This window comes from Sphaerodactylus townsendi, linkage group LG04 (genome assembly GCF_021028975.2).
Source record: "Sphaerodactylus townsendi isolate TG3544 linkage group LG04, MPM_Stown_v2.3, whole genome shotgun sequence".
Classification (NCBI taxonomy): Eukaryota; Metazoa; Chordata; class Lepidosauria; order Squamata; family Sphaerodactylidae; genus Sphaerodactylus; species Sphaerodactylus townsendi.
Genome location: NC_059428.1, coordinates 42,113,885 through 42,138,960, shown reverse-complemented (window position 1 = coordinate 42,138,960; position 25,076 = coordinate 42,113,885). Strand labels below are relative to the sequence as shown.

Here is a 25,076-nt window from a genome sequence, read left to right as displayed (position 1 = left end):
GAAGCTAGGACAAAATCAATCAATGAGTACCGAAACATGTTTAATACTGCAATGATTAACATTTTAAATAAAATACTGACTTGCCTCAAATGGCTTGCTGTGCAAACAAATGCAACAACTATAAAAACTGTAAAACATTTTGCCAACTGGGAAATGATACAGAAATGCATATGAATATATCTGAAATGAACCTCATCTGTCATAAATACATAAACATGTGCTACAATGCAGTCTGGACAAATCAGATGCAAGTTACAGCAATCTTGAATTGACAAGGGAAAAATCAATAGTGCAGATATATCCAAAATAGTACTACAGCAGCAGCGACCACATTTTATTATGAATTCCACTCAGGAGACTATAGTACGTTTCTGGTGGACACACAAGGGATAAGAAAGCATCCAATTGATTTTTCACAATGATCTCTTCTGGGTGTAATTTGTGTGGCAAATAGTGCGCCAGTGACATCTCCCAAGCATCCACAAAGTACACTCCAATTCCTGAGAACATCTTCCTCATGACTGTATCAAGCTGATATGAATACCAGTCACTGTTGAAAAGGCTAACCTCTGGCCCAAGCTCCTGGACATTGGCTGTCCTGATGATTACCAGGGTTTTGGGACTTCGATCCAACAGCCGAACAATAGACCTGCGGATGTTTCTCAGTCTCCTGATGTACACTTCTACAGGGAAAGTGCTGAAATGAGACCAGATAGTTATGACAATCACAGTGTTCTTCCCACCTACTATGCGATTCAGTTCATTGGCAATGTAATGCAGTTCACTGCTAAACACAGTGGAAAAGCGAATGGGGGGCCCATGACAGCGGAATTTTAACAAGATGTTGTGCTTTACATCCACAGACATGAAAGGACCAACGTTCTTAGGGCTGCCCAGGTTCAGTTCCACAAGATCTGAAATGAGAAGAATTAGGGTATCATTGCCTGCAATTTGTTACCAACTGATGCTGCTGTATTAGCACCCGTAACATGAAAGGTAATACAGAAGGCAAACATGTAGAGTTTACTTCACAGGCATCACTTGAAACCATTTCCATCTGAGAGATATGACCAACTAAAAAAGCCTCTTTTTAAAATTAAACAGAAGTAACTGCATCGGATTGCACTGTTAGTTCACCTTTCAGTGCTTCTTCTTTTTCTTACATAGAATCTGATGACGAATCAAAAATCTGCCCCTTCCTCTCATCTGTCCCATATGCTTGGGGCCTAATCTCTCCTCAAAAATTACCTTTCATTTATTTTTATTTATTCAACAAAATTTATTCACCACATTTCTGCCCTCACAAGGATCCCCAAAGGCACCTAAAACATTAGAACATACATGCTAAAATTACCCTTTAACACCATTAAAATCAATGCCCATGAAGTCTTTAGTGAAAGTTTTCACTCCCAACTGAAAACTAAAAATGTGTATGTGCACATAAAAATCCCTCTGTCCTTGCTTTCCCTTTCCTCCATATCTTTTATTATCTCCCCCACTATCAAAATGGAGAAATTTACTTGCTGAAAGCAACCATTTGTCTAGAAGGTGAATATGCTCTAGAATAAAAAGGTATGTTTAAGCATTCTCAGCGGTGTATACAGTATTCTAGAGCTGATCAAAATGACATCTTAAATAGTTTTTTCAACACTTAAATTTCTCTAGAAACATAAGCAAATGTCATTCAAAAGAATGTTGGCGATAATACCATATTACCTAAAAGTATCTGTTTCTAGACAAATGCAAATTCTGCAAAGCCAAATAAGAATGGTAGTGAAGACTGAGACTGCTGAAAGTGTAGTTATGGCTGTGATTCGGGGTATATTGGGAATTAACACTTTTTAAAAAGATTCAGCACTTTATTGATTTATCAGATTTCAAACAACCTCTTCTTACATTTGAGAAAAAAATTGCCTTTGGCTTCTTGTCTCAGAAAGGCTCAGTGTGAAACTTAGACTCACTTGAGTTTTCGTTCTACCAATTTTTAACAAGCAAACCAAAAGCAGGAAAAATAATAACCTGCAACAAATGATGTTAGATATTCAAACCACTGCCTGACTGTAGAGTCTCCAAACAAGTGGATAATTTTCCCCTGTAAACATTCAGTAATATCTGATGATTTGTTAAAATGCTGGATCCACTGGGCTCTTGGCCTCCATTCATCTTGGTAATAATAACCAGAAGGAAATACATCAGGGCTCTGTGATCTTTCCAGATTGTCCATTTCTGGGGGGGAAAAATCAAAATATTAAAAAAGCTATGCCTTATGAACTACTTACAAAGCACATTCTCATCAGTCAGTTTTTCTGTAACTGCATATTTACAGTCCCATCCAGAGGTCCCAGAGGTGGGACTCAGTGCTGCTTTGGCGCCACACTGCTGTATCCAGGAAGGCTTCTTCGCAGCGCAGGGAGGCAGAAAATAACAACAAAAAAGCCTTCCCATTGCTGAAGAGCTCTCCATTGGGTTCTGTGGGGATACGCCACCAAAAAGGGTGATGTAAGCCCAAACCCCTGTGCCAGTGTTCCAGCAGTCAAAGGCAGGGAGGAAGCCAGGGCTCCACCCTGGCTATGCCAGTGCAGCTTTTTGCACCATCGGGTCTAGTGATAAACAGTGGCTTCTGGGTTGGGTGCTGCAGAGTTGCAATGTCTGGCTGCACAAGTCTCCCCGACCCCGGATTGGGCTGTTAGTTAGTTTACTCATCTGTTCATTCAAGTCTGGATATTTATGTCTCCATTTTGCTGCATAAATTACTCTTGCCACTGCCACCATGTACTTAAATAATTTTTAAAAATATTTTGGAGATAATACTTTGTATAATGTTTAATAACATATATTTAACTTCATCTCAATCTTGAGCCTTAAAATGTTTTCCATTACATCATGTATCCTCCATCCAATATTTTCTTGCTTTCTTACATGTTCACATTTGATAGAATGTTGCATTTGTATTTTTATATTTCCAACACTTGTCATCGTAATCGTTTGCTTTAGCTACAGCTTCATCTTTAGATGTGATACACCATCTATAACAGTGATGGCGAACCTATGGCACGGGTGCCAGAGGTGGCACTCGGAGCCTTCTCTGTGGGCATGTGCACAGAGTTTGTCATGTGGGGAGCGGAAAATCACCCCCCCACACACACACACACACACATCTAGGCTGGCCTGGGTGCGTGCACCGCGGTGAGCAGGGAGGACTCGGCTGGTGCGCCTGGTGCCTGTGCTCCGGGTGGCTGCTGCCTAAGGCGGGGGGAGGGGGGGGCAGGGGCGCAGAGGAGGCAGAGATGCTGGAGAGACACAGAGTGGTGTGCGTGGGACTTGCTGGAGGCTAGAGCAGGCTGGCCCCTGCTCAAGCAGGTGGGGCGGAGGAAGAGGGAGCCAACCGGTTTTTTCTAAACTAAACCTCAGCATTCAGGTTAAATTGCCAGGTTGGCACTTTGTGATAATTAAGTGGGGTTTGGGTTGCAATTTGGGCACTCGATCTCAAAAAGGTTCGTCATCACTGATCCGGGGGAGGGCGGTATAAAAATGCAACAATAAATAAATAAATAAATAAATAAAAACATTCAATACCAATTTTCTCTTAATATTTGATATTCTGTAAACTTTATTTAGTCCAAAGTTTTCCCCACTGCTGATGTGTATGTTTTCTCCTCAGTTTTGCATCCATTTTATCAAGCAATCTTTTACATGCTCATTCTCATAGGAGCATATACATTCAAGTACATATTAACACTATTAGATCAATAGTAGACAGAGCCTTTTTGTAACTCTAAAAAAATCTTCCATGATTGTGTACTGGAACAGGAACATTCAATAAACCCTTTCAAGAACCCTTTCCCTATCACTAGAGGGGGGAGATGGTGCGCCGTGCATGTGCCGGTGGAGGCAGAAAATTGCCCCCCTGTCTCGCCAGGCCTGGCCCCACCCCACTCAGCCTGGCCCGTTTTCAGCTGGCACCATTTTGCCCTGGGCGCCGTTTCCTCCCCCTACGCTCCTGTCTATCACAAAGGACAAATGCCAGAATGAAACATTTCAGCCAATTAGCTTCAGGTATTTAAAAAAAACTATTACCCCAATACAGAAACCAGTAAGCAGACTTGTATACTCTGAACCTAATTATATGATCAGCTTAGTAGGTATTTATCCAATGATAATTTCATAATTTTATAAAATGGTTTCTGAGAGGGAGTGGAAACTGATATACACACACACACATACAGGTGGACACTGTGAATTAGGAAATTCCTAATTCAAATCTCAACTCAGTCAGTCACCACTATTTTCTCAAATTCCTCAGTCGCTTCTCTTGCAACTGAAGAATAATACATACCGGTATATCTCAAAGGGTTGCTGTTAATGATTACTGAGACAATGTATGTGAAACAATTTACAGCACCATATAAACACCACATTGTTGTATGTCTGTAAAGATCGGCAGTGGCGTAGTGGTTAAGAGCAGGTGCACTCTAATCTGGAGGAATCAGGTTTGATTCCCTGCTTTGCCGCTTGAGCTGTGGAGGCTTATCTGGGGAATCCAGATTAGCCTGTGCACTCCAACACATGCCAGTTGGGTGACCTTGGGTTAGTCACAGTTCTTCTGACCTCTCTCAGCCCCACCTACCTCACAGAGTGTTTGTTGTGGGTGGGGGGGTGGAGGAAACGGAGATTGTCAGCCCCTTTGAGTCTCCTTACAGGAGAGAAAGGGGGGATACAAATCCAACTCTTCTTCTTCTAAAGTACCACTAAGTTGCAGCCAACGTGTGGTGACCCTAGCAAAGGGCTTTTGAAGACAAGTGAGAAGCAGAGGTGGTTTGCCAGTGCCTTCCTTTGCAGAATCTTCCTTTGTGATCTCCCTTCCAAGTAACTCTGCTTAGCTTCTGAGATCTGATGAGACTGACCTATACCATGCTGCCTTCCCTTCTAAATGTTGTTACATGATGTTAATCTCTCCCATGACAGCTGATCAGCAGAACCTCCCTATACCAACCAAGCTGCCAACTGAAAGGTGAATTTATTATGAAATCAGCAGTCATGTGAATTTGGTCTAACTTTTCACTGATTACGTGAACCACACAAATAAGGGAGTGCTTTAATCATGTGTTCCTGCACGGCAGGGGGTTGGACTGGACGGTCCTTGCGTCTCTTCCAACTCTATGATTTTAAACTATTAGTGGTTTGAAACAAATCTTCTAAACGCTTACTTTACCTGCATGCCCCAAAGGCCTTACAATCACCCTATCAGGACCACTCGAGAATATTGGCACTTTGATATTCACATCACTAGAAAAAGAAAAAAAGATGACCAAAATGAGACATAATTCATTGGAAAAAATCATACTTGTATTGAGTCAAAAGCTATTCCTCAAAGCCTCATGATTTCAAGTATAAGGGCTGGTGAAGATTTGGGAGAGCAGGCTGGAAATGAGAAAGTGGATCTATCCATTATTTTGTAGATTGAATCCATATTTGGCCTGAGATATCTACAAGAACCTGGAACACTGTATCCCGGGGTCTATACATAGACTTTTATTGTCATGCATGCCCGCAATCAATGAGGGCATAATAGTCTACTGGCTGAACGCCACTTGTAACAATTATGACTAGAGTGCAACAGAAACCAAAAGCTGCCCTTGAAAACTGAAGTTTGGCTTTGAATTGCACTCCTTTATGTCGTCGAAGCAAACTAGATAGAACTTACATATGAATACATTCACTCTTGCTGCTTAGCCCCCCTTTCTAGGGCCAAGTTCAGCCTAGAGTCCTGTTGATGCACCTTCCATGAACACAATTGTCAAGGGAATGAAACATCAACATATGTTCTCTGATCAAAACAGAACAAGCAATGAAGTTACCATAAGGAAGAATATGCACCTTTGGAAAAGGAGGCTCTCTTCAGAGGTTAAAAGGCCCTTCTGATATCCCCCCTTGTAATGGCTGATCCTGGTGGCACAGGAGAGTTTTCTTGGCTTGTAGCAAAACCATGGCTCACCAGTGTAGAGATCTGTGAAGTTGCAGACTGGCATGTCTCCAGGCAAACATACATTACACACAGTGGTTTCTGACACCCTCCCTGATTTAAACAGGCTTTTAAAGTACACCCTGTCTGGTCTTTCTTCTCGTAAACGTTGAAGGACTTGGATCCCTTCACTAGGATGGACCAAGGACACCGATACTGTGATCTCTCCTGGCCAAAGTAAAGTGAAAAAAACTCTGTAGGATCCATTCTGGTAATCTACAGTTCTTCCTATGGCTCCAGCTTTCAGGTGAGCAGAGTGGATTCTTGTCTGAAGGTAGTCTCCGCCATATTGCTTTGGTTTTCCTTCATAGTCCTTCACATAGACCAGCACCTCCAGCTGATCACCAACCCTGAAATGTGAATAAGGATTCAGTATAACAAAGTTGCTGTGAGAAGGGTCAGTGCTCTTCACAAATGGAATTTTGTTCTTTTGGGGCTTGGGCCACTGGATAGCAGCAAATAAGGACTCTTCTTCCCTTTGTTCTCTCTTGGATAAAACCTGGTGCTCATAGCCACAGTATAGCTTCCTGGGTATTTTAGTTGCCTGTGATGAAGACTGCAGGTCATCGTCTTCTATCAACCATTTTAAACCTGTGTCGTGATCCAGATTCTACAAAGGGAAAAAACCATTTAAAACAGGATTATATTTATCTGCAGGTTGAAAGGTAAGAGTTCAGTATTACATCATAGAGCCATAAATGAGACCCTCATAAAACATCCCCCCACGATTCTTATTTTCAAAAATGTATAGGCTATGTTCTTCCTTAAATTCTTATTTCTTTGTTGGAACTATACATGTACATCACAGTGTGATCAGAAGAATAATTAGTAAAATGACCGGGCAAAGTTTAGATGCGTATAATCACTGTGGGACCATCCTGTCTATCCCCTTAGAAGTAGATCTTATATAAAATAGACACAAGCTTAGAATGCAATTTATAGTCTGACTTTGGATGTAAACAGGGCTACTCTACAATAAATCTAATTGGTTAGCAGTCAAACTGAACTAAATGCTGGCAACTGATAGAATTCCAAATGTTCTCGTTATTCTCTGGTTACCATAAAGACTAAGGAGAAACTCATTTGAACAAAGTTTTACGAGAGCCTTGCCCTTGGATTTTTCATATCTGCTCTCAAAGATAAACATTAATGAAGAGTATCACTGTACATATGAAGGACTGATTATGCTCATCACCAAGTAACAACAGCTGTCGTTCACATCTAGAATTAGAACCAGCCTAAATATCACAATTGCCACAGGGATTTTGATGGTCAGTCCCTCCCATCCCCCTCCTACCAAGCAGAACTGTTTACTGCTTGCCCCATAATAGTGGAATCACATTTGTGAATTTCCACATCCCAGATCCTTATAACTGGTATTTGTTGCAGTGGTGCAGAAACTCATGATAGCCCTGATGATAGCCGCACAGATTCTGTCGAGAGCTTTTATCCATTTTAATGATTTGTTTTAAATGCTAAAGCTGATAAGAGGCCTGGACCATCTGTTGACTCTAGACAGGACTGTTTGGTTGTTTGCCAGAGCTTTATTTACCACCCTTATTCTGGGAATACAATTTACCAGCATGGAGAATTTGAGGCTAACATGACTTGGGACCATGGTCTTGTCTAGCTTGGCCCTGAGAGAACTCATTGGAAGCCACAATTTTCCCTATTAGGGAAACTTACACATAGCCCATCGTCACATGTAAGCTACCCCAAGAAAACCAATAGGACATTCCAGTACCATTGTAGGTTGGGAAAACAGTGTGGCATAAACCCTTTCCTCCTGTGTGCTGTGGTACTGTTCCAAATTGGGCCCTTAAAGGGCATGTCTCCATGACAGAACTGGCAGGCCCAGAAAAACTACATCAGCTGGCCTTCCTTTCCCAGCTTCTCTTCTTTTTTCTTGAAGACGGGAACAACCAAGCATGGATTCTGAGATGACAAAGCGAAATGTGACCATTTTTCTGAGAGAAAAAAGCAGATAGAAAGGCTGAGAGAATGACATTATTGTCCTGGCATAGTCAGGTATGGCTGGTGCCACTAATAGGAGGCTTTGCCAGCCCCATCATCAGCCTTTATCCTTTTATTTTTCTTCATAATGCTGTCATCTATGTACAACAGAGATACAGAGGCCCTGTCATTTGCCAATTTACTGGGATTTTTCTGCAGTTTTTCAAAACATATTACAAATTTTCATCCTACAAAAAATAGAGTTGGGATAATTGTTACAGATTTGTTTTTCATCCTAATGGATGGAGAGCAACTTATCCCAGCTTTCAGTCAGTGTCAGGAAAAAAACCCAAATGATTCTTATGCAATTAAAAGGTGACTTAAGTCTATATTGCCCCTTCAGGTCACTGAGGTATTTCTATTTATAATCAGTTGAACATGGGCAGCCCAATCCAGAGTGGGGGGAATCTCCCTCTGGATGCGGCGCAGGCTTAGGCCAGCGGAACTGCCCTCCACAGGGCACTTACCCTGGCAGAGGGACATTTTGGTTATGTTTGCTGTTTGCATTATTTTAAAATACCTTTGTCCTTCAAGTGAACAGGATCTTTGAAAGTACAACACAGATATACAAATCCTTACTCCCACGCAATATAACTTACAGAATTATAAACATATAATTTCTGCTGAAATAGAAATAAATTTTTAAATACTGGTATCTTTAGAATGTCTACTTAAGTCACTGGTGCTTTCAAGTGCTTTAACCTAATGCTGAAAAAAATGTTAAAAATAAAACTAAATCAGAAAAAATGAAACTAAACATAAATAAAACAATGAATGTGTTAAGTGAAGATTTTTCTTCTGCTGCTAATCTTATTTTTTTAAGATAGCAGGTATTTCCAAATACTAATCACTTCACTGCTTCATATTTCTTCTCAGTTACCCACATTTATTAACTAATAGGGGACAGGGAAGAAATCACCCAAAAGATTATCTCCTCTACTTACATATGTCACCTTCTGACTGCCTCTTCTAACCTGGCCAGGGAAGGGAGGGATAGAAATTAAATAAAAATATTTAAGAAAACGGAGAACATATCAGAAAACATAGGAGCATGTTTCTTTCCCCTGCTTTTCTTGTTAAAATGACATAGAATATAACCTACAGTTTACAGACACTGTTAAAGATGAGCTGATTGATATATAAAACATACAAACTTAGTAATGCTGGATGTGACACTATACTGTATCCAAAAAATGAGCATAAAATAAACATTAACAAAACACATAATTTATCCAGACCAGCGTAAAATGTTTTAGAAGTATATTATTGTAATATGAACAAAATTCAGGGAGTGATCATCAAAAGAAAAAAATGTTGCTAGCCAGACCAAAGAATCTATACTTCTTTATGTAAAACAGCCATCTACAACACACATTCTCTTTGCCACGCTCTGTACTGTAAATGCCCAGGGCACATCAGTCAAATACAATGTGGGGAAAGTAAAAAATTTAAAACTATGAAATATACTCCCTGATGCAGTTCGTGTAAATACAGCCTCAGAAGATAAAATAATAAGTTAACAAGATTATATATTTACAGAACATTATGGATTCTCCAACTGCTGACAAAAATGAGATAATAACTGAACGGAACTATAAGCACATGATAAGGACTTGTAACAACTGTAAGAATGTTAGGCGGCTCTGCAGCTTGGATTTAAATGACAACCATCGTCATGCTGTTTTGACATGTCAAAAGCTCCTATCTGTCTTCTGAAATTATCTGAGCAGGTCCTATGTTATCAACATCTCAGTGAATAAAAGAATTAGTATGTGTATAATCATATTTCAATGATAAGCAAAACAGTATCAAACATGTCTGATGTAAGTAACTTATGTATATTTTAACCATGATAATGTTTTGTGAGGAGGCCTAAACAACTGATATTTGACCCGGAACTGATTTATTTTTTTTTGGCAGAAATTTGATTTTTTTCTTCAGGCCAAATAAATGGCAAATTTTGGCAAATAAATGGCAAAAATGTGCCAGGACTCTCATGTTATGGTAGCAAGCAAGAGCTATGAACTTTGAAACAAAAGATGGCATATAATTCTTGCAGGTAAAAAACACTCACATAAAACAGTATATTTTGATCCTAAACCGAGAAGATGTGTGATGACAAATCACCCTAAAGAAGGGAATGATTTACAAACTTATAATAAATTGGTACATGGTAATTGTTTTCTTTTATTCAGTGGTAAAGCCTGACAAACAGGAAAAAATCAAATGTGTATGCCTTAAAGAAATTAACTGAAGACCATTATATAGGAGCCTTATGTTATCATGGTTCTGAATGTAGATGTGTCTTGGCCACATGGAAAATCAGCCATGTCAACAGTCCTTTTTTTTTTTTGTTATGTAGGGAGGAGAATAGCCAATCCCAGTAAGCAGAAGGTGGCATAAATATGGCCAATATAGGGAAACAGTGGTTGTCCCCGACTAAAAAAAAAAAAGGATGATGCTTTGACAGGCCAGAAACTGCTAAACATGCCAAACAGTGAGTTCAGAAACTCAAATAGAACAACCTTGGAGAGGGGTAAGGAGAAAGGAGGAATAGAACAGATAATCATCTATACCACTCTTATAATCACTATTTTCATTTGATTTATGATTAAAAAAATAGTGAGAAAGAACTAGTAGGTTTTATATATTTTAGGAACATATTCAAGAATAGAAAACTTTGTCTGAAGTTATAAGAATTAGGTTAGCCAAGAATATAAGCTTTATGAGCAAGCTATTTCGGAAGAACATTTTGAAAACCTACAAGTATTGTAGACTGAACTAAACTGGAATGTCTCCTTGGAAGATTATTTATTAATTAAAACATTTATATCTCCCCTTTCTTCGTGAAGGCCTCACTACCTCTTCCAAGTTTCCTCTGTGTTGCTCAATGACAGAAACACTATTTCCACATACAGATGTTTCCCTGAGTGGAAGACAACATCCTCTGCCTTTAGTTGGGAACTTCCACTTGATGCTATGCTTTTTCCCAGCACAGCTTGTTGGGGATCTATAGATTTCCCCTATGTAGTTGGAACAAAGAAGCCACTTTTCCATAAGCCCACCTGATTTTAATGAACTTAGAAGGTATAACTCTGCTTAGGGTGCTACTGACGGTATAAGAAGAATTCATCGTTATTGTGTTCTTAGAAAACCCACTTATTTTAACCCAGCCATTATCATACATTTGTTAAGAAACAGAATTTCTTAAAAAGTAATAGAGATGAACATCTAACTCAGTGTCATTGACATTGCAACTAATCTAAGGACTCTCTACAGCTATTATTTGGAACAAAGTTCCATTTTCCTATGTGTTAAACAGATATGCTTTCAGCAGGAATTGTTTAGCTCTGAAGAATAATTTAACACAGTTAACCACACCTTTGCATAGCAAGTTCCACACAAAAACTTACTCCTTGGTTCCCCACCCTGGTATATGGACAATATATACTCCACTAAAAACATTCCTTTCTCACTGGACAGTGTGTACCAGACTTCTCTCTGTGATACACCTCTGAAGATGCCAGCCACAGATGCAAGCAAAACATTAGGAACAAGATCTACCAGACCACGGCCACGCAGCCTGGAAAACCCACCACAACCAGTTGAATCCAGCTGTGAAAGCCTTTGGCAATACATTGGACAGACTAACATTTGATGAAAATACATGGGGACATACTGAAAATGACAACAGAAGAATGCTTCACAGGCTTATTCTATTTGTACTTACATGAAGCCTACAGAAGTGACTTACATGCACCTCTCAATCAAGACCCAACAGTATGCTTAAGAATGATCCTGAGCCAACAAATACAAGATAGAGAAAGCACAGAACTGCTTTCCCCATCACCATCCTCAAGAACAGCCTTACAACATGAAGCACAATGAAGTAGCCTGGTCCCAGGCTAATCGGGGCACCACTCACCATGCCTTGAATTTTTACTCAAAAATCAAAAGCTTCCCTTGTGGCAGAGGCACAGGCAGACAAGCTGGAATGCGGCTTGTACAATAGTGCCTGCATTTTGCATCATGAACCAGTGCTAAGTCATTGTGCTAAGTTTCTCTGAAGCTCCTCCATCCGGTAATGCTGTACTAAGCTAACCACTGAATTATCCAGCTGTTTGATTACAACTGTCTAAAAGCAAAGAGCATGAAGGCCGCAGGCTTTCACCCCCACCCCCCAATCACCCAGAGATACAAGAATTTATGTTGCCTTTGTTTAAATAAGCTTTTCTTTCTTTTGCTGTCAAGTCACAGCTGACTTATGGCAATTACAAAGAGTCTTCAAAGCAAGAGATGCTTAGAGGTGGTTTGCCATTGCCTGCATCTGCATAATGACCATGATATTTTACAACAGTCTCCCATCCAAATACTAACCAGGGATGATCCCGCTTAGCTTTCAAAATCTAATGAACTCAGGCTACCTTGGGCTATCCAGGTCTGGGCTCAATAAGATTGGATTAAGATAATTTTATTAAACCAAGCAGTGCCACTGGAGAGCAATGGAATGACCTGCCTGTCCATAATGAGAAAATGAGAGAAGTGGAGAGGGGAAGGAGGAAAAAAAGATTAGCAGACAGAAAGGTCAAATGAGCATGGTGATGGAAAGAAAATGAAAGAATAACGAGTGTACAACAAAGAAATTTCAATGATTAATTAAATTGAAATATCTGTTTCAAATTTGTTTTGCCAATGGACAATTTTTCCCTCAAGCAAGGAGCTTTCCTTTTTGCATTACTAGGTTCTTTGAGTCATACAAAGGTGACCATGCCCCTGTAGAATCCATCTCTATCTTTCAAAACAGATTGATCCTTCTTGAAATTAAATGTAAACAATAAATTCAGAACTGTATTTACATGTGTGGAATCACAATGAAATAAAATACTCCTTTAAATTTTTTTTTTAAAAAAAGGACAATGGAATGGGTAGAATCAGTCTGAAAAATCAGTCTCCTTCAATAACAAATGACTAACTGTCTACCTTCAAGGCCTACACCCACCCGGCAGCTAAAGCTAGTTAATATGAATTCGTTAATTTTGCAAAAAGAGCGAGTGGTGTTGTATATTGGACATTCCAAGCTAAACCAAAATAGGTGGTCAAATTATAGTGCAATTAGGTTCTCTTTGAGCCAGTTGTTAGAGTGTGCTCCATACAAGATTCAGTTGACTTCATATGAATACTTGCCCCCTGTGGATTACTATAAAAGAATTGCCCTAACTTTTAGCACATCTAAAATGCCTTCACTATTGTTGAAACATCGCCACTTTTTTTCCAGAAGGTATGATATTAAAATTATGCGTCTCTTTAGGAATACTACTATCCACAGACTCATTGAGGACACCCATGCTACACCTGACAAGAGAAATGCAAATTCAAAGGAGTTCAACAAAGCGACTGCTGTTGGAAACCCTAACAAAACTGGACACTCTTCAGAAGCTTTTACCAAAGGAATCAAAGAACTAGCGGTTGAGTGGAAGCAACTTGAGATGTCCCTGAATGAAATCCACTCTTCCCACCAACATATCCTTGAGGGAAGTGGAGGATGTTTTATACCTCAATTCTGCTCCCAATTCTGTTCCAGAGGCCTTGGGGATGTATGATGCTCTAGAAATTCGCCTTCTTGCCCAACCTTGGTTGCCTATAATCGGGCAATTCAAATGTGCTGTTCTCCAGATAATTCTCCGAATTAGGAAGATTGTGTGCCCATAAGTAGTTGGGACTGCCAGTCAGGCTAAAGGCAACCCTTATTCAACCAGCCCTACTACAAAGGCCTTGAGGCTGCACCTCGCCAAGATCACAAACCACCCTATTACAATGCCAGAGCCTGTGTCAAAGCCACCCACAGCAGCTCACGGTGAAACACACTGTTCCCCAACAAATACCTCGATCTTACATCCAACACTCCTATCCAGGCTGCTACCTCTCTAGCACTTGAGAATGTATATCATCAAACCTCCCCCTTACATTGGGAGGTAGACCTCAGGTCCACAAATGTACTGGATAAAGATACTCTCCTAAAAACTCCAAAGAAATCTTGGTTCGAGGAACTGAAAGAGCTGAGGATGACCCCACTTCAATCCAACAGAAGCCCACCCAAACATCAGCATCCCTCTGTCAAAGGAGGTTACTCGTCTCAGAAGACAGATCAGGTTATAGATAATAACAGATCATCTGGCATTTCCATTCAAGTACCGATTGAAATACATGCATTTAAGAGCTTCTTGGATAATACAACTCAGCCAAGCCCCACCAAAGAGATTATAATTGACTATTCTTCCACGGCTTCAGATACACATACCTCCATGCCAGACCCGATTAGGCTACAAGGTAATGGTTGTGTGGTCCAAAATGACCACGAAATTACAACCATAGACCAATCTCAGTGACGCCAACCCTTATCAAAATCTCTTAGCCAATCTGGGACCAACACAGCATGTTGGGGAAGTATCTCCAAATCCAAGTCAGAGAAGAGATGTGATTTCCCTCATCTCGTGGAATATAGCCGGATGGATCAAGAAATGCGATAATCGTGATTTCCTCACTTATCTACAAAAATTTACGTTTATAGCCTTACAAGAAACTTGGTCCAATTCAGAGCTTGCCTTAAATGGCTACCAACAATACTCTCTTCCTGCTACAAGAGTATCCAAGTTTGGTCGTTATTCTGGAGGACTTTCACTATTTGTAGCCAACAGCATCAAAGCAACTCCTCTCGACTCATGTCCCCCTCTTGCACAGGCTGTTTTGGTAGAGGGGGAAGCTCTTCACATGATTATAGTGAACTTGTATATACCTGCTGGATTGACACGAGACTCCTTAATCAACACATGGAGTAGGATATCATCATTTGTAGAAAATTTAGAAAATAAACAACCATCTACGGAGGTGATCCTGGTAGGAGCGATTTTAACAGCCAAGGTGGAGTGGACCTTTCTACCACTTTGGCCCATTTGAATCAGGAGGACGATCTCAGACAGCTTCTTCTAACCCCAGCTCTTCGCTCCTCAAAGGACTCTCTCGTGAATGCGGCAGGAATTCAGTTAATCAAATTTGCCATCAAATTTAACAAATTATGGTTAAACGGCCTCAAGTGCTATAGGAATGCAGATAGCTTTACCTTGAGTAAACTCGCTTCGGTGCTAAGCGTGATCGATTACATCTTAATATCCCCCTATCTACACCAGTGTGTCACATCTTTTAGCGTTGGGGACTTATTGCTAAGTGATCATCTTCCACTCAATGTAACTTTTTCATTTGAGGTAAAGACTAATACAGAGGACCCCACCAACTTTAGGCATCAGAAAATAACATGGTCACCTCAGGTGGCAGCTGCTACAGAAACACTACTTAGCTCTTTTACATTTAATAAATTAAAAGAGAATATATTACAGGCTGACACACCAGAACGTGGAATACATCACTTTGAACAACTAGTTTCAAATTTAGCAGGGGAACTTCAAGCCGTCTCCTCGACCAAATCTAAGACTAACTGTCTAGCTACTTTATGTAAGCTTATAAGTGATACAGAATTCTTGATTAGGTTAAATGTGTCTACAGATTGTTTCACATTTAAGATGGTGAATGGGGAAGTTTTTGCAGAAATGCAGAAAAATCCAAAGCATATTAAATAAGAAGTTTTACTGAAATCAACAGGACCTGGTCCTTGCTTGGGACTACAACCCTAAAGCCAAACCAGATTTAACAGAGGCAGATCTGTTTGTATGACGCAGTGTGTGTATCAGTCAGAGGTAGAAGGATGCATTTGTTTAGAATTAGAAGGTTGTACTATCAAGGAAGGCAGAGGAATTACTATAAAGGAATGCCGACATCCCTTTCCTTCTTTTCTGTACATTTGATTGGTGATTCTGAGAAAATGAACTACTGAATGAGTTGTATATATATATCAGATCTTTTGGAAAGTGCTTTGTCCAAATTACATGAATGGAGGTGATTGCTGTACAGAAGACTCTAATCAAGCAGGCAAGTCTAAACACATTTCTCTAGAAGTAAGATATACTGAACGTTACAGTTTTCATCGCACTACAAGCAAGTATGCAGGTGCATATATAATCTGGGGTCAAAATTTCACAAAATAAATGTTTGAATAAATCAACAGAGGGTAACGTTTCATGCATATAACCAAGTGGGATCTAGACCCTGAAAGCTTGCAACATAAATAATTAAACCAGCAGCAATTAAACCAGAGCCCTTCGGGGGAGGGGCAGTATATAAAACCAATTATAAAACCAATTATAAATAAATACATGGATCTTTTTAACTTTAGGAGAGAAAAAGTGTCATGCTGTATGAACCTGAGTGCACGAAGAGGCAATGTTTATTGTCCTGCTAGAGTGCATCAACTGCCCATTTGCTTTTTGTTTGTTTGTCTGAATCAGGATCTTATTAAAGTCACAGGAGGAAGACCAGGAAATATGTGTTGCATAGTATTGGGGGATGGGGGTGGGTGGGTTCCTCTGCATTTAAAAAGCTGGATGTCTGGTATGAATTAGTAGCATCAGTAGCATTGTGGAGATGAAATGATGGCAAAACCAGCATCTATTATATTTCCGCCAATCGTAAGAGCTTTAAAGGCACAGGACCTCTCCTTGAGAAAGAATGCCTATAAAATAGACACCTAGTGTGACAAAAGTAAGCACAAAGGGAAAACTGGATGACCACCCAAAAATCCGAACAAGAGTCAGCTTTACCAAGTATTGATAATAAAATTGGAAGAATTTGCAGACACAAAACAAACAAAAGCTGTGGCAGAACTACAAGGAAGAAAACTCCATTTAAGCAGTAGTAGCAAAATATATCTTACCTATATAAGAAACAAGAGCAGAGTAAAGCATATACAGGCACCTTTAACTAATCTAAGTTGTGACTAAGAAAAAATGTTGCTCAAATCCACTGCCCTGTCCTTGAGACAATGTTGCATGACTCACCTCTAATTGATAAAAGTTGTGGACAAATAACAGAACAGCCAGCACTGCCAGCCCCAAGCACAAAACATGTATTTTGCAGAAACTGGGCCACATGATCCCTTCAACCCTTTCTCGCTCAAGTCAGATGCTGCCATGGCGCCCATAGTCCATAGGCACCAATGTAACTGTGGCTGAGTATCATGCAAGAGATTTCAACGGGAGGCTTCTGCTGCATTGCTGCTTCCTGTGAACAGATATAACATTTTCTAGATTAGATCTTAAGATACAGTCATCATTCTGTCAATATCCCCTTGAGTTTTACTGAGAAGGGCAGACTATAAATAACATAAATAAAGACAAAATTGATTGTGCGGTTCCCACAGCCGAGGATGAATTTTTTACCCCCCTTGTTTTTTACCCCCCCTTCTAACCTTGTAAATTTAAAGAAATTAAAATGGAATGAAAACCCTGCTGTTGAAAGTGAAGAAACTGTGTTGTTCATGTTGACACATATTTTAAAGTAGTTAACAAATTCCTTTCCAAAAGAATCTTTGGAAAAACTCTGAATGTAGAACTCTGACTATAAAAAAAGACATCCTAACCTTTCCAGTTTTTAGTCAACAATGTTTTTGATGATTGCATTGAACTGTCTGTTTTGAAAGTTGCTAGCACTTTACAGAAAAACCATCTTAATTGGTGTTATAAATTATGCTGATCCTGACAGCGTAGGTCCATGGCCACTGGTTTAAACTCATGCAACTAAGGGTCCAATTACTCCCCTAGGTGCCTGTTGCTGCATGGTGCCTAGATGCAGCACCTAGCACCACAGCACAGCTCCCACACTGCCTCTAGCTGTATTGGTGCAGTAGTGACATGGCAGGGGCAGTACTGGGAATGGTGCTGACGTTAGCCAGCTTCCACCCAGGTTCACTGCAGCTACATTTTTGGGTGGCATAAATACATAGAGCCAATGGAGGCCTCTCTGGCAGCAGGGTTTTTTGCTTTGTTGTTTGCCTCCCCACGCTGCTGTAAAGCCCTCTTGGTGGCAGTGGGGTTGTATCATTGCGGTGTTGCATCCTGCCACAGGGGCTTCAGATGAGGCTGTCCATTGGATCTAATTTTTTTTAATTTGCTAAAATACACTCTTGCAATAGGGTAAAATATAAAAATCCTGAAAAATGTCAAAATTATGTAAGCATTAGCCACTCTTTCTTCAGCAGCAGAAAAATAGTTCAAATCTCCATTGGTGTTAGAATAATTCTTTGCAATTGAAATTTTATCAAAGCTCCACATAGTGTTGCTGCACTTGAATTGTGTTTCCTCCAAGAGAATCAAGAGATTCACAGGCTAATTCAGCTGTCATCAGTACGTTGGTGCTTATATTCCCCATTTTTTTCCCCATTTATCCAGCTTTCTTGCTGAAATGTAACATGGTTAAATTATTAGTCCTTCCATTCTAAGTATTCAAATCACATTATAATTGAGCTTGGATAAATATCCTCCAGGGTTTTGATCTGAAAAAAGTTCTCCCCAACAAAATTGATATAGCATGAATTTTTAGGAAGGGGGGGGGTATTAAAAACATTAACAAAGATCAAAGAAAAGTATTTTTTCAGCCTAGATCCTAACTACTACCACAATAGCATTGCTGGGCAGAATAATGTGCTCATATTTAATGTCCAGAGGTTGGCTCAAAGGGTTAATCCCTTTCCAACTTGCAGAATGCATGGATAATATCAGGGTAACAATAGTTCATCAATATTCAATTTTACTCAAGTTCCTTACATGGGATATCAATTTTTTTGAAAAGTGTAACATTTTTTTAAAAACCCTCTCTTACTATAAGACATCCAACACATTGGTTTGAATCTGAACTACATTTTCTGATGGTAGAATGGAAGGCCACCACACACACACACCCCTGCTTGCTGCCCCAGCTCACTGATCTGAACAAAATGCTGCTTGGGGGAGACACAGGGTCATGATGAATGAGAAGGGGAGGAAGGAAGATCAGGAGAAATTGCCAATTGACTCTGGATCCAACCCAGCATGCCCCATGATACTATGGGAACAGTATAATTCCTGCAAGGGAAACAGCTGGTTGTCAAAAGCGCCTACATTTTTTGTTGAACACCAGAACTAAAATGTTTACTGGCTCATTTTTTTTCATTTAGATCACTACAAAAGGTCTGAATAGATAAGAGAGATTTTTTACATGAAATTGCTCCACATCAGGATTTCTACTGTGCCTACACCTTCACATTCTTTTATAATTCTTCTTTTGTAATAATTGTGCAATTCTCCTGCGGCTGTTCAAAAAGCACAATCTGTAACCCCAGCTGTCATTACAATTATACTTCTCCCACTTCCATTTCTACCCAGTAGCAGCAATCCATTTTAAATTCATGATTCTCCCCCACACTTCCCTCCCTTCAATTAAAAAAAAAAATTGAGAGCCAGCCATTGATCTAGCACACTGGTCCTGTTGGCCTGGAGCATATATGAAGCTGCTTTATGCTGAGATCACTGGTCCATCAAGGTTAGCATTGTGGACTTCCGGTGGCACTCCAGAATCTCAGGTGGAGGCCTTTCACATTACCTACTTGCTGATGTTTTTGAAAATGGAGATACGAGAAACCTTTGTATACAAAGCAGATGCTTTACCGCACAGCCATAGGCTCGCCTCACATCTTCTGCCTGATTACTGAATAAAAGAGGGGGGGGGGGGCAATCTACAACAGACAACTGAGACTAAGGCTACCTCAGGGATGAAGGCCATATTACTGGACCACATGGTAAATCACAATTCTATGCCTGCTATGTTGGGATCAAATTCCAGTTACCCAGAAACTGGGCTCAGGGTCAACCTTAACACACTATTTGTGAGATCTGTGATTAGCAGTTTTTCCTTTCTAAACCCAGTAAAATCAATGGGTGTAGAAAGGTGTGGTTCTGCTTAGAATGAAACAGTACATCCCCTAATTATTTTTACAATATTACAGAGCCTCATAATATTTTGCCTTCAGGTTATGCTTTGAGATCTGTGAACCTATCCCTCAAAGCAGCCCTTCAGGTAGCTAGAATGTCCAGACACAGTAGGTCTAGATACAATAGAATCTAAATTATGTGATGGCTTGTTTCTACACTGATAGTTGTATTACTTTAACGCTGATCCTGACTATTACTTTTGCTCCATTTAATCTTCTGTGCTGTTTATATTGATCACAGTACTCTCAGGTGCAGCTTCAGTTGCCTGTCTTCTTGGTGCTGCTGTGCTTGTGCAATGCTACTGTAGTTCATTGGTTATGTTGGTTTATTTATTATGCAGTCTGGGTGTGCATGTTCGTAAGCCACTACCAAACCTTCTGTTGCATGGTGAGCGTATACAATAACAAATTTTTTTTGTTTGCTGTTTTCTTGTTGGATTTTTAAAAAACAAAAACCAAAAACAAATGCATACAGTATCCGTTTTGAAACAGTGGCTGACGTTTGCAATCTCCCTGTTGACAAATAAAAATAGTTCTGTTTTAACTCTGAGGTCGATAGCCAGAGCCTGAGAGAGTTGGCTAGGATAGCCCACGCACGCGCGCACACACTGTAGTCGTTTTTTTAAAAAAAAAATCTGAGGGGGAGGAAACAGCAGAGGAGGCTGCATTTTGCAGTCCTACACTACTTGCAAGCGGGAGGGATATTAATAAGATCGAATTTCATTACGGGGGGTGGGGGGAGGCATCACTGAAGTGATGCTAAAAAAGAGAGCAGAGGGTCATTCGAAATCACCACAGATACACAGCAAGAGCACCTTCACTCCTTGCTACGCTCCATCCATGCCATTCGCCAATTCTTTCTTGCAACGGACTTGGTCCTGCCCTTCCTCGCCCAGTCCCACAAAGAGGAGCCCAGCTCTTCCACTACAGCTTCTTCCCCCCTCCCCAAGTCCCGATGGCCACCTTGCAAAGATGAACGGGACCCAAGGCCCGGCCCGAAACGCCTCCTTTCCCCTAGGGCGTACCGCGAAGAACCTCTGACACATATCGAGTGAGCTCCTGAGCACATGCAGAGCGCCCTCCGGGATCTCACTGCTCTACGGGCAAAACGGAAGGTCTCGGGGATTAGAAGCACGAGTAGGACCGAGCCTTTCCTGAACAGCTCTGCAGGCCCCTGCGATGGAGACGCTCAGAAGCCTCCCCACTCAGCGCAGCCCCACTCACCTGACCCCCAGCAGCACCCTCCGCCACCCCCAGGGCTAAATACAGCCAGCGTCTCCGTCTTCTGTTCCCCGCTGATGGCTGGTTTGAGTAGCGAGGAGGACGAGACCATTCGAGGGCGAATGGGGTGGGGAGGTCCTGCAGGCCACTGCGCTCACCGATTGGCAGATGGCAACGCGCGCATGCTCCTCGCCCCGCCCATCTCCGTACTCCCCCCCCCCTCCGGCCCAGGGTGGTGACAGATCATTACGCCGCTTCTGTAGCGCCGCTAGACCAAACGGCTCCCTCGCGGTGCGAGATTCTGCAGCGCGTTAACACCGCAGCTTAGGTCGGTAGCGAGAATTAGCGTACTTTTTAGGCCCCGTTGAAATTAAACCCTATTTTGGGTAACGCTATGGGGTCTCTAACACTTGACTAACGCTATGGGGCTTCTAACGCTATCTCGCCCTATTTTAGGTAACGCTATGGGGTCTCTAACACTTGACAGTGTTTAGGGTCTCAGCATGTCTAGATGAGAATGTGACACCGAAAAATAGGCTGGAAGGAGAAAGAAAAGGACATTACGAATTTGCTGGTAATGGGCATGCTTGAAATCCATATGCAATATGACTCTTCTGTTCAGGCAGAACACGCCGGATAAATGCGGGGTGACCCCCGTCTAAACCTCTAGATTTGCACTCTTCATTTCCAAAGACCATCCTGATTTAATAATCATAATATTCTATTATCGTCGGTGTCCTTTGACTCTGTGTATCCCTCCTCTTGCTTGTGCAAGCTTTAAAGTTTTCCAATTTACGTCTATTTGGCCTTAATGCTGTTTTTGATCATTGTTCTACAATCTGATGCTACAGTCCATAATTTCACTATCACTATTGCTGACTAGTCTAGTATGGTTGGTTTTAAAAGGAGGATTATATTATTGTAGGAAAGACGGTCAGCGTGTTGCAGCAGTGAAAAGGCAAACTCCATGCTTGGACCGGTTGGGAAAGGCGTTGCGGGGAAAAAACCCCAGTATTATAATGTGGGGCTGCAGATGAACATTACTGGAAATCTCATTCTATTGATTGTTATGATTTGCATGATGTAATCACCTTGAGTCAGAGAGCTAGGCAGACTATAAATAACTGAATAAGTGATAACCAGTGTTGCAACTACTAACTCTTTAATAAAAATAGGAAGTCTCAGAATTCTGCAGTAGCGAGATAAGGGTAAATCAAGCATTCGTCAAAAACAAGAGATGGCTGATTTAAAAATTTAAATTGCAATCCACATGGACCTGGAGATGGGATATATAGCATGTATATCCTACCATAGGCTATCTTATCAAAATAATCTGTTTAATGGAGGAAGACAGCATGTGGATTGCATCCAGGTTCATGAGTACCAAATGTAAGCTGCTGTTGCTGTTGAAGCTTTGATCAGACAAGCAAGATGGGGAGGTATATAATGCTTATGATTCATCTTTTCCATATTTATCTTACCTGTCCTAACAATTAGAGTCCAAGAGCTGAAAAGCAGGCAGACTGTCAAAATACTAGTCAGGTGGAAATCCTAAAAGGAATTATTAATAAAAATAGATATTTTGTCAGCCATGATCATGGTGGTAGCATGAATTTCGCTGTAGAAAATCATGTGTATAATCTGCTTTGGCATATGTAAAATAGGAAAATATGAAGAATCTGCTACTCATTTTTACTGTCTTCCCTTTGAAAGATTCAGATAAAACAACAGGTTCCCTAATAACATTAATCCATGCCTCACATGGAGCACAAGCAGCTCTGGCAGTTACAGAAATTGTGAACAGTATTTTACAGAGTAATCAGAAATAGGGTGCAAGTGACAAGCATTCCATGTAATTCAGAAAGCATCTTTATTTGGCTATGTTCAGACAACTTGCAAATGCAATTTTTACAAATTGTGGCATGCACACTTTAAAAAACAGGAGTTATAAAAGTTATATTTCATAAAATGCACAGCAAATAGGATTCCGTGACCATTTCATGATACTTTTAACGTAATCTCAATTACACAATCTGCAATTATCCATCCTGTAATCTTATTGTCTTGTAGCACTGAAGTGAGAGCATGCTCAGAAACATACATATTTTAAAAAGAAAAAGGCCTCTTGAAAGCATTTTCCTCCTAAACTTTGTCCTTCTGGAAGAAGTAGAAATCTTTACTATTTAATTACAGTACGGACAGTGTTGGAGTAAATGCCTCTGAAGAGCTTACACATTCTATTTTATCAAAATTTATTAGAGGCAGACTAACCCCAAATCTGCAGAGCACAGACCAGTGTGCTAAAAATTCCATACCGTCGATTTATCCCCAACTCACACATTTGTGCAAGGAAATACATGTGGCAATAATACCAACTGGTTCATGTTTTTTCTTTAAATAAATCTAAAAGTGAGGATAAATACAAAAATTAGAAATGTGCCCTAGAAGCTTGATCGAATCCATGTTTACTCTAAAAGAAACTTCCAATTGTTTTAATTAAAAATGCCTAGGACTCCAGCCTAAATACTTTACATACAATGGAAGCAGCAGCAAAGGCAAGTAGTAATCCTGATTATAATATGGGCACAAAGCTGGCCACAAGGAAACAAAAAAATTATGAGTCAATTGAAAAAAGAATTGAAAATTGAAAAAAGATTTTAACTGTCCCTATGATAAAGGTGTTGGGGAAGGAGAATAGGTATATAAAAGTATACACTGTTCAGGATAAAGGTGACAGGAGATTTGTGCATTCACCTGCCATTTCCTGGACTGTCTTTGTTCTAGAATGCTCTACTTGGGTCCTAGTGCCTTGGGGACAGAACTGAACAGGATATAGCAAAGTATGTACATTAGTATCCTACCATTAAGTCCTACTGGGAACAAGAATATCTTTTTGACCACTTTGCCAGAGACAAGCAGAAAAATGGCAATAGAATGCATTTCAATTCCTCTTTGCTCATAAAAAGGCAAAAAAGGTGGCTTGTGGAAGTTTAGGTAACAGCTGAACAGGAGCAGCTACCAAAGAAGTGGGACGTTTAGTACAAGAATGCTATTCTTCCCTTTTACCCTTGCAGTTCCTTCCTTCACTTTACACAACAGAAACACACACACTCAGAATCCAAAGATAGAAATGACTTAATGTTTAAGGCTTAGAAAAAGTAGGCCACAGATCATATAAACAGTCTGCTAACATCACACACATACAATATTTTAAATAAATGCTTTAAGAATTTAGTGACAGGCTACCTTCAAGGAAATAACATTGCTTTGTTAGTCTGAGAACTCTCAACCCTTTCTTTTTCTGTCCTGTTCCTTCTAGTCCAGGGGTCTGCAACCCGCGGCTCCGGAGCCGCATGCGGCTCTTTCAGCCTTATACAGTGGCTCCGCGTGGCCTGGAGGTCGGTGGGTAGCATGGGCATGTCCCTCCAGCCCTCCAGAGCAGCACTGGAAGGAAAGGTGAGTGGAGGGGCTGAACTCGAGGCGGCTCCATGTGGAGCTACCTCTCCGGCTCGGTTGATCTTCGGGGCCATGGAAAACAGGTCCAAATGGCTCTTTGGGTGGTAAAGGTTGCCGACCCCTGTTCTAGTCCATACAATACCATTTCATTGTTTTGCCTACATACAAATACATCTAACTGCAGGAATTACACACTGTTATGTTACAAAAGCTAACCCAAAGCCCCTATACCCATTCATGCCAATCACACTAAACAAAATAAAATATTTCATTTGGCAAAGGCAAAACTGATAAAAATTTTGACTCCTATATTGTGAACGCCTCTCCATTCTCAAAACATTTTAGCTGTTACACAGAGAGATGGGCATGCAAACAAAACAAGACTTTGCATTAAATAATATGGATTCAAATGGAAGAACGTTTGTATGTGTATGTGGGTGTTTTGAACTCCAC

General features: G+C 40.5%; 1 protein-coding gene across 2 annotated transcripts; it reads right to left on the bottom strand.

Annotated features, from left to right (window-relative positions):
* Positions 1–27: 27 nt before the first annotated feature.
* NXPE3 (neurexophilin and PC-esterase domain family member 3) lies at positions 28–21,326 on the bottom strand. 2 transcript variants are annotated; one of them, XM_048494969.1, is made up of 7 exons: positions 21,171–21,326; positions 16,981–17,203; positions 8,980–9,009; positions 5,878–6,632; positions 5,213–5,286; positions 2,020–2,226; positions 28–914 (listed from the first exon to the last, which is right to left on the bottom strand). In XM_048494969.1, exons 2-7 carry the CDS (start codon positions 17,071–17,073, stop codon positions 313–315), a joined length of 1,761 nt encoding a protein of 586 aa, XP_048350926.1. In that variant the 5' UTR covers positions 17,074–17,203; positions 21,171–21,326; the 3' UTR covers positions 28–312. The 2 variants fall into 2 exon arrangements, with proteins under 2 accessions (XP_048350926.1, XP_048350927.1); XM_048494970.1 differs by lacking the exon at positions 8,980–9,009.
* Between the last annotated feature and the right edge of the window lie 3,750 nt (positions 21,327–25,076).

Bases quoted from the DNA above. Each gene is read 5' to 3' on its own strand.
- NXPE3 (XM_048494969.1), bottom strand. From the start codon at position 17,073: ATGTGGCCCAGTTTCTGCAAAATACATGTTTTGTGCTTGGGGCTGGCA. The intron at 6,633-8,979 runs GTAAGTAGAGGA...TTCCCTTTGTAG, and splicing joins GCAGTCAGAAGGTGACATAT to AATCTGGATCACGACACAGG. The intron at 915-2,019 runs GTTATTATTTTT...TTCTCATTTCAG, and splicing joins TCTAACATCATTTGTTGCAG to ATCTTGTGGAACTGAACCTG.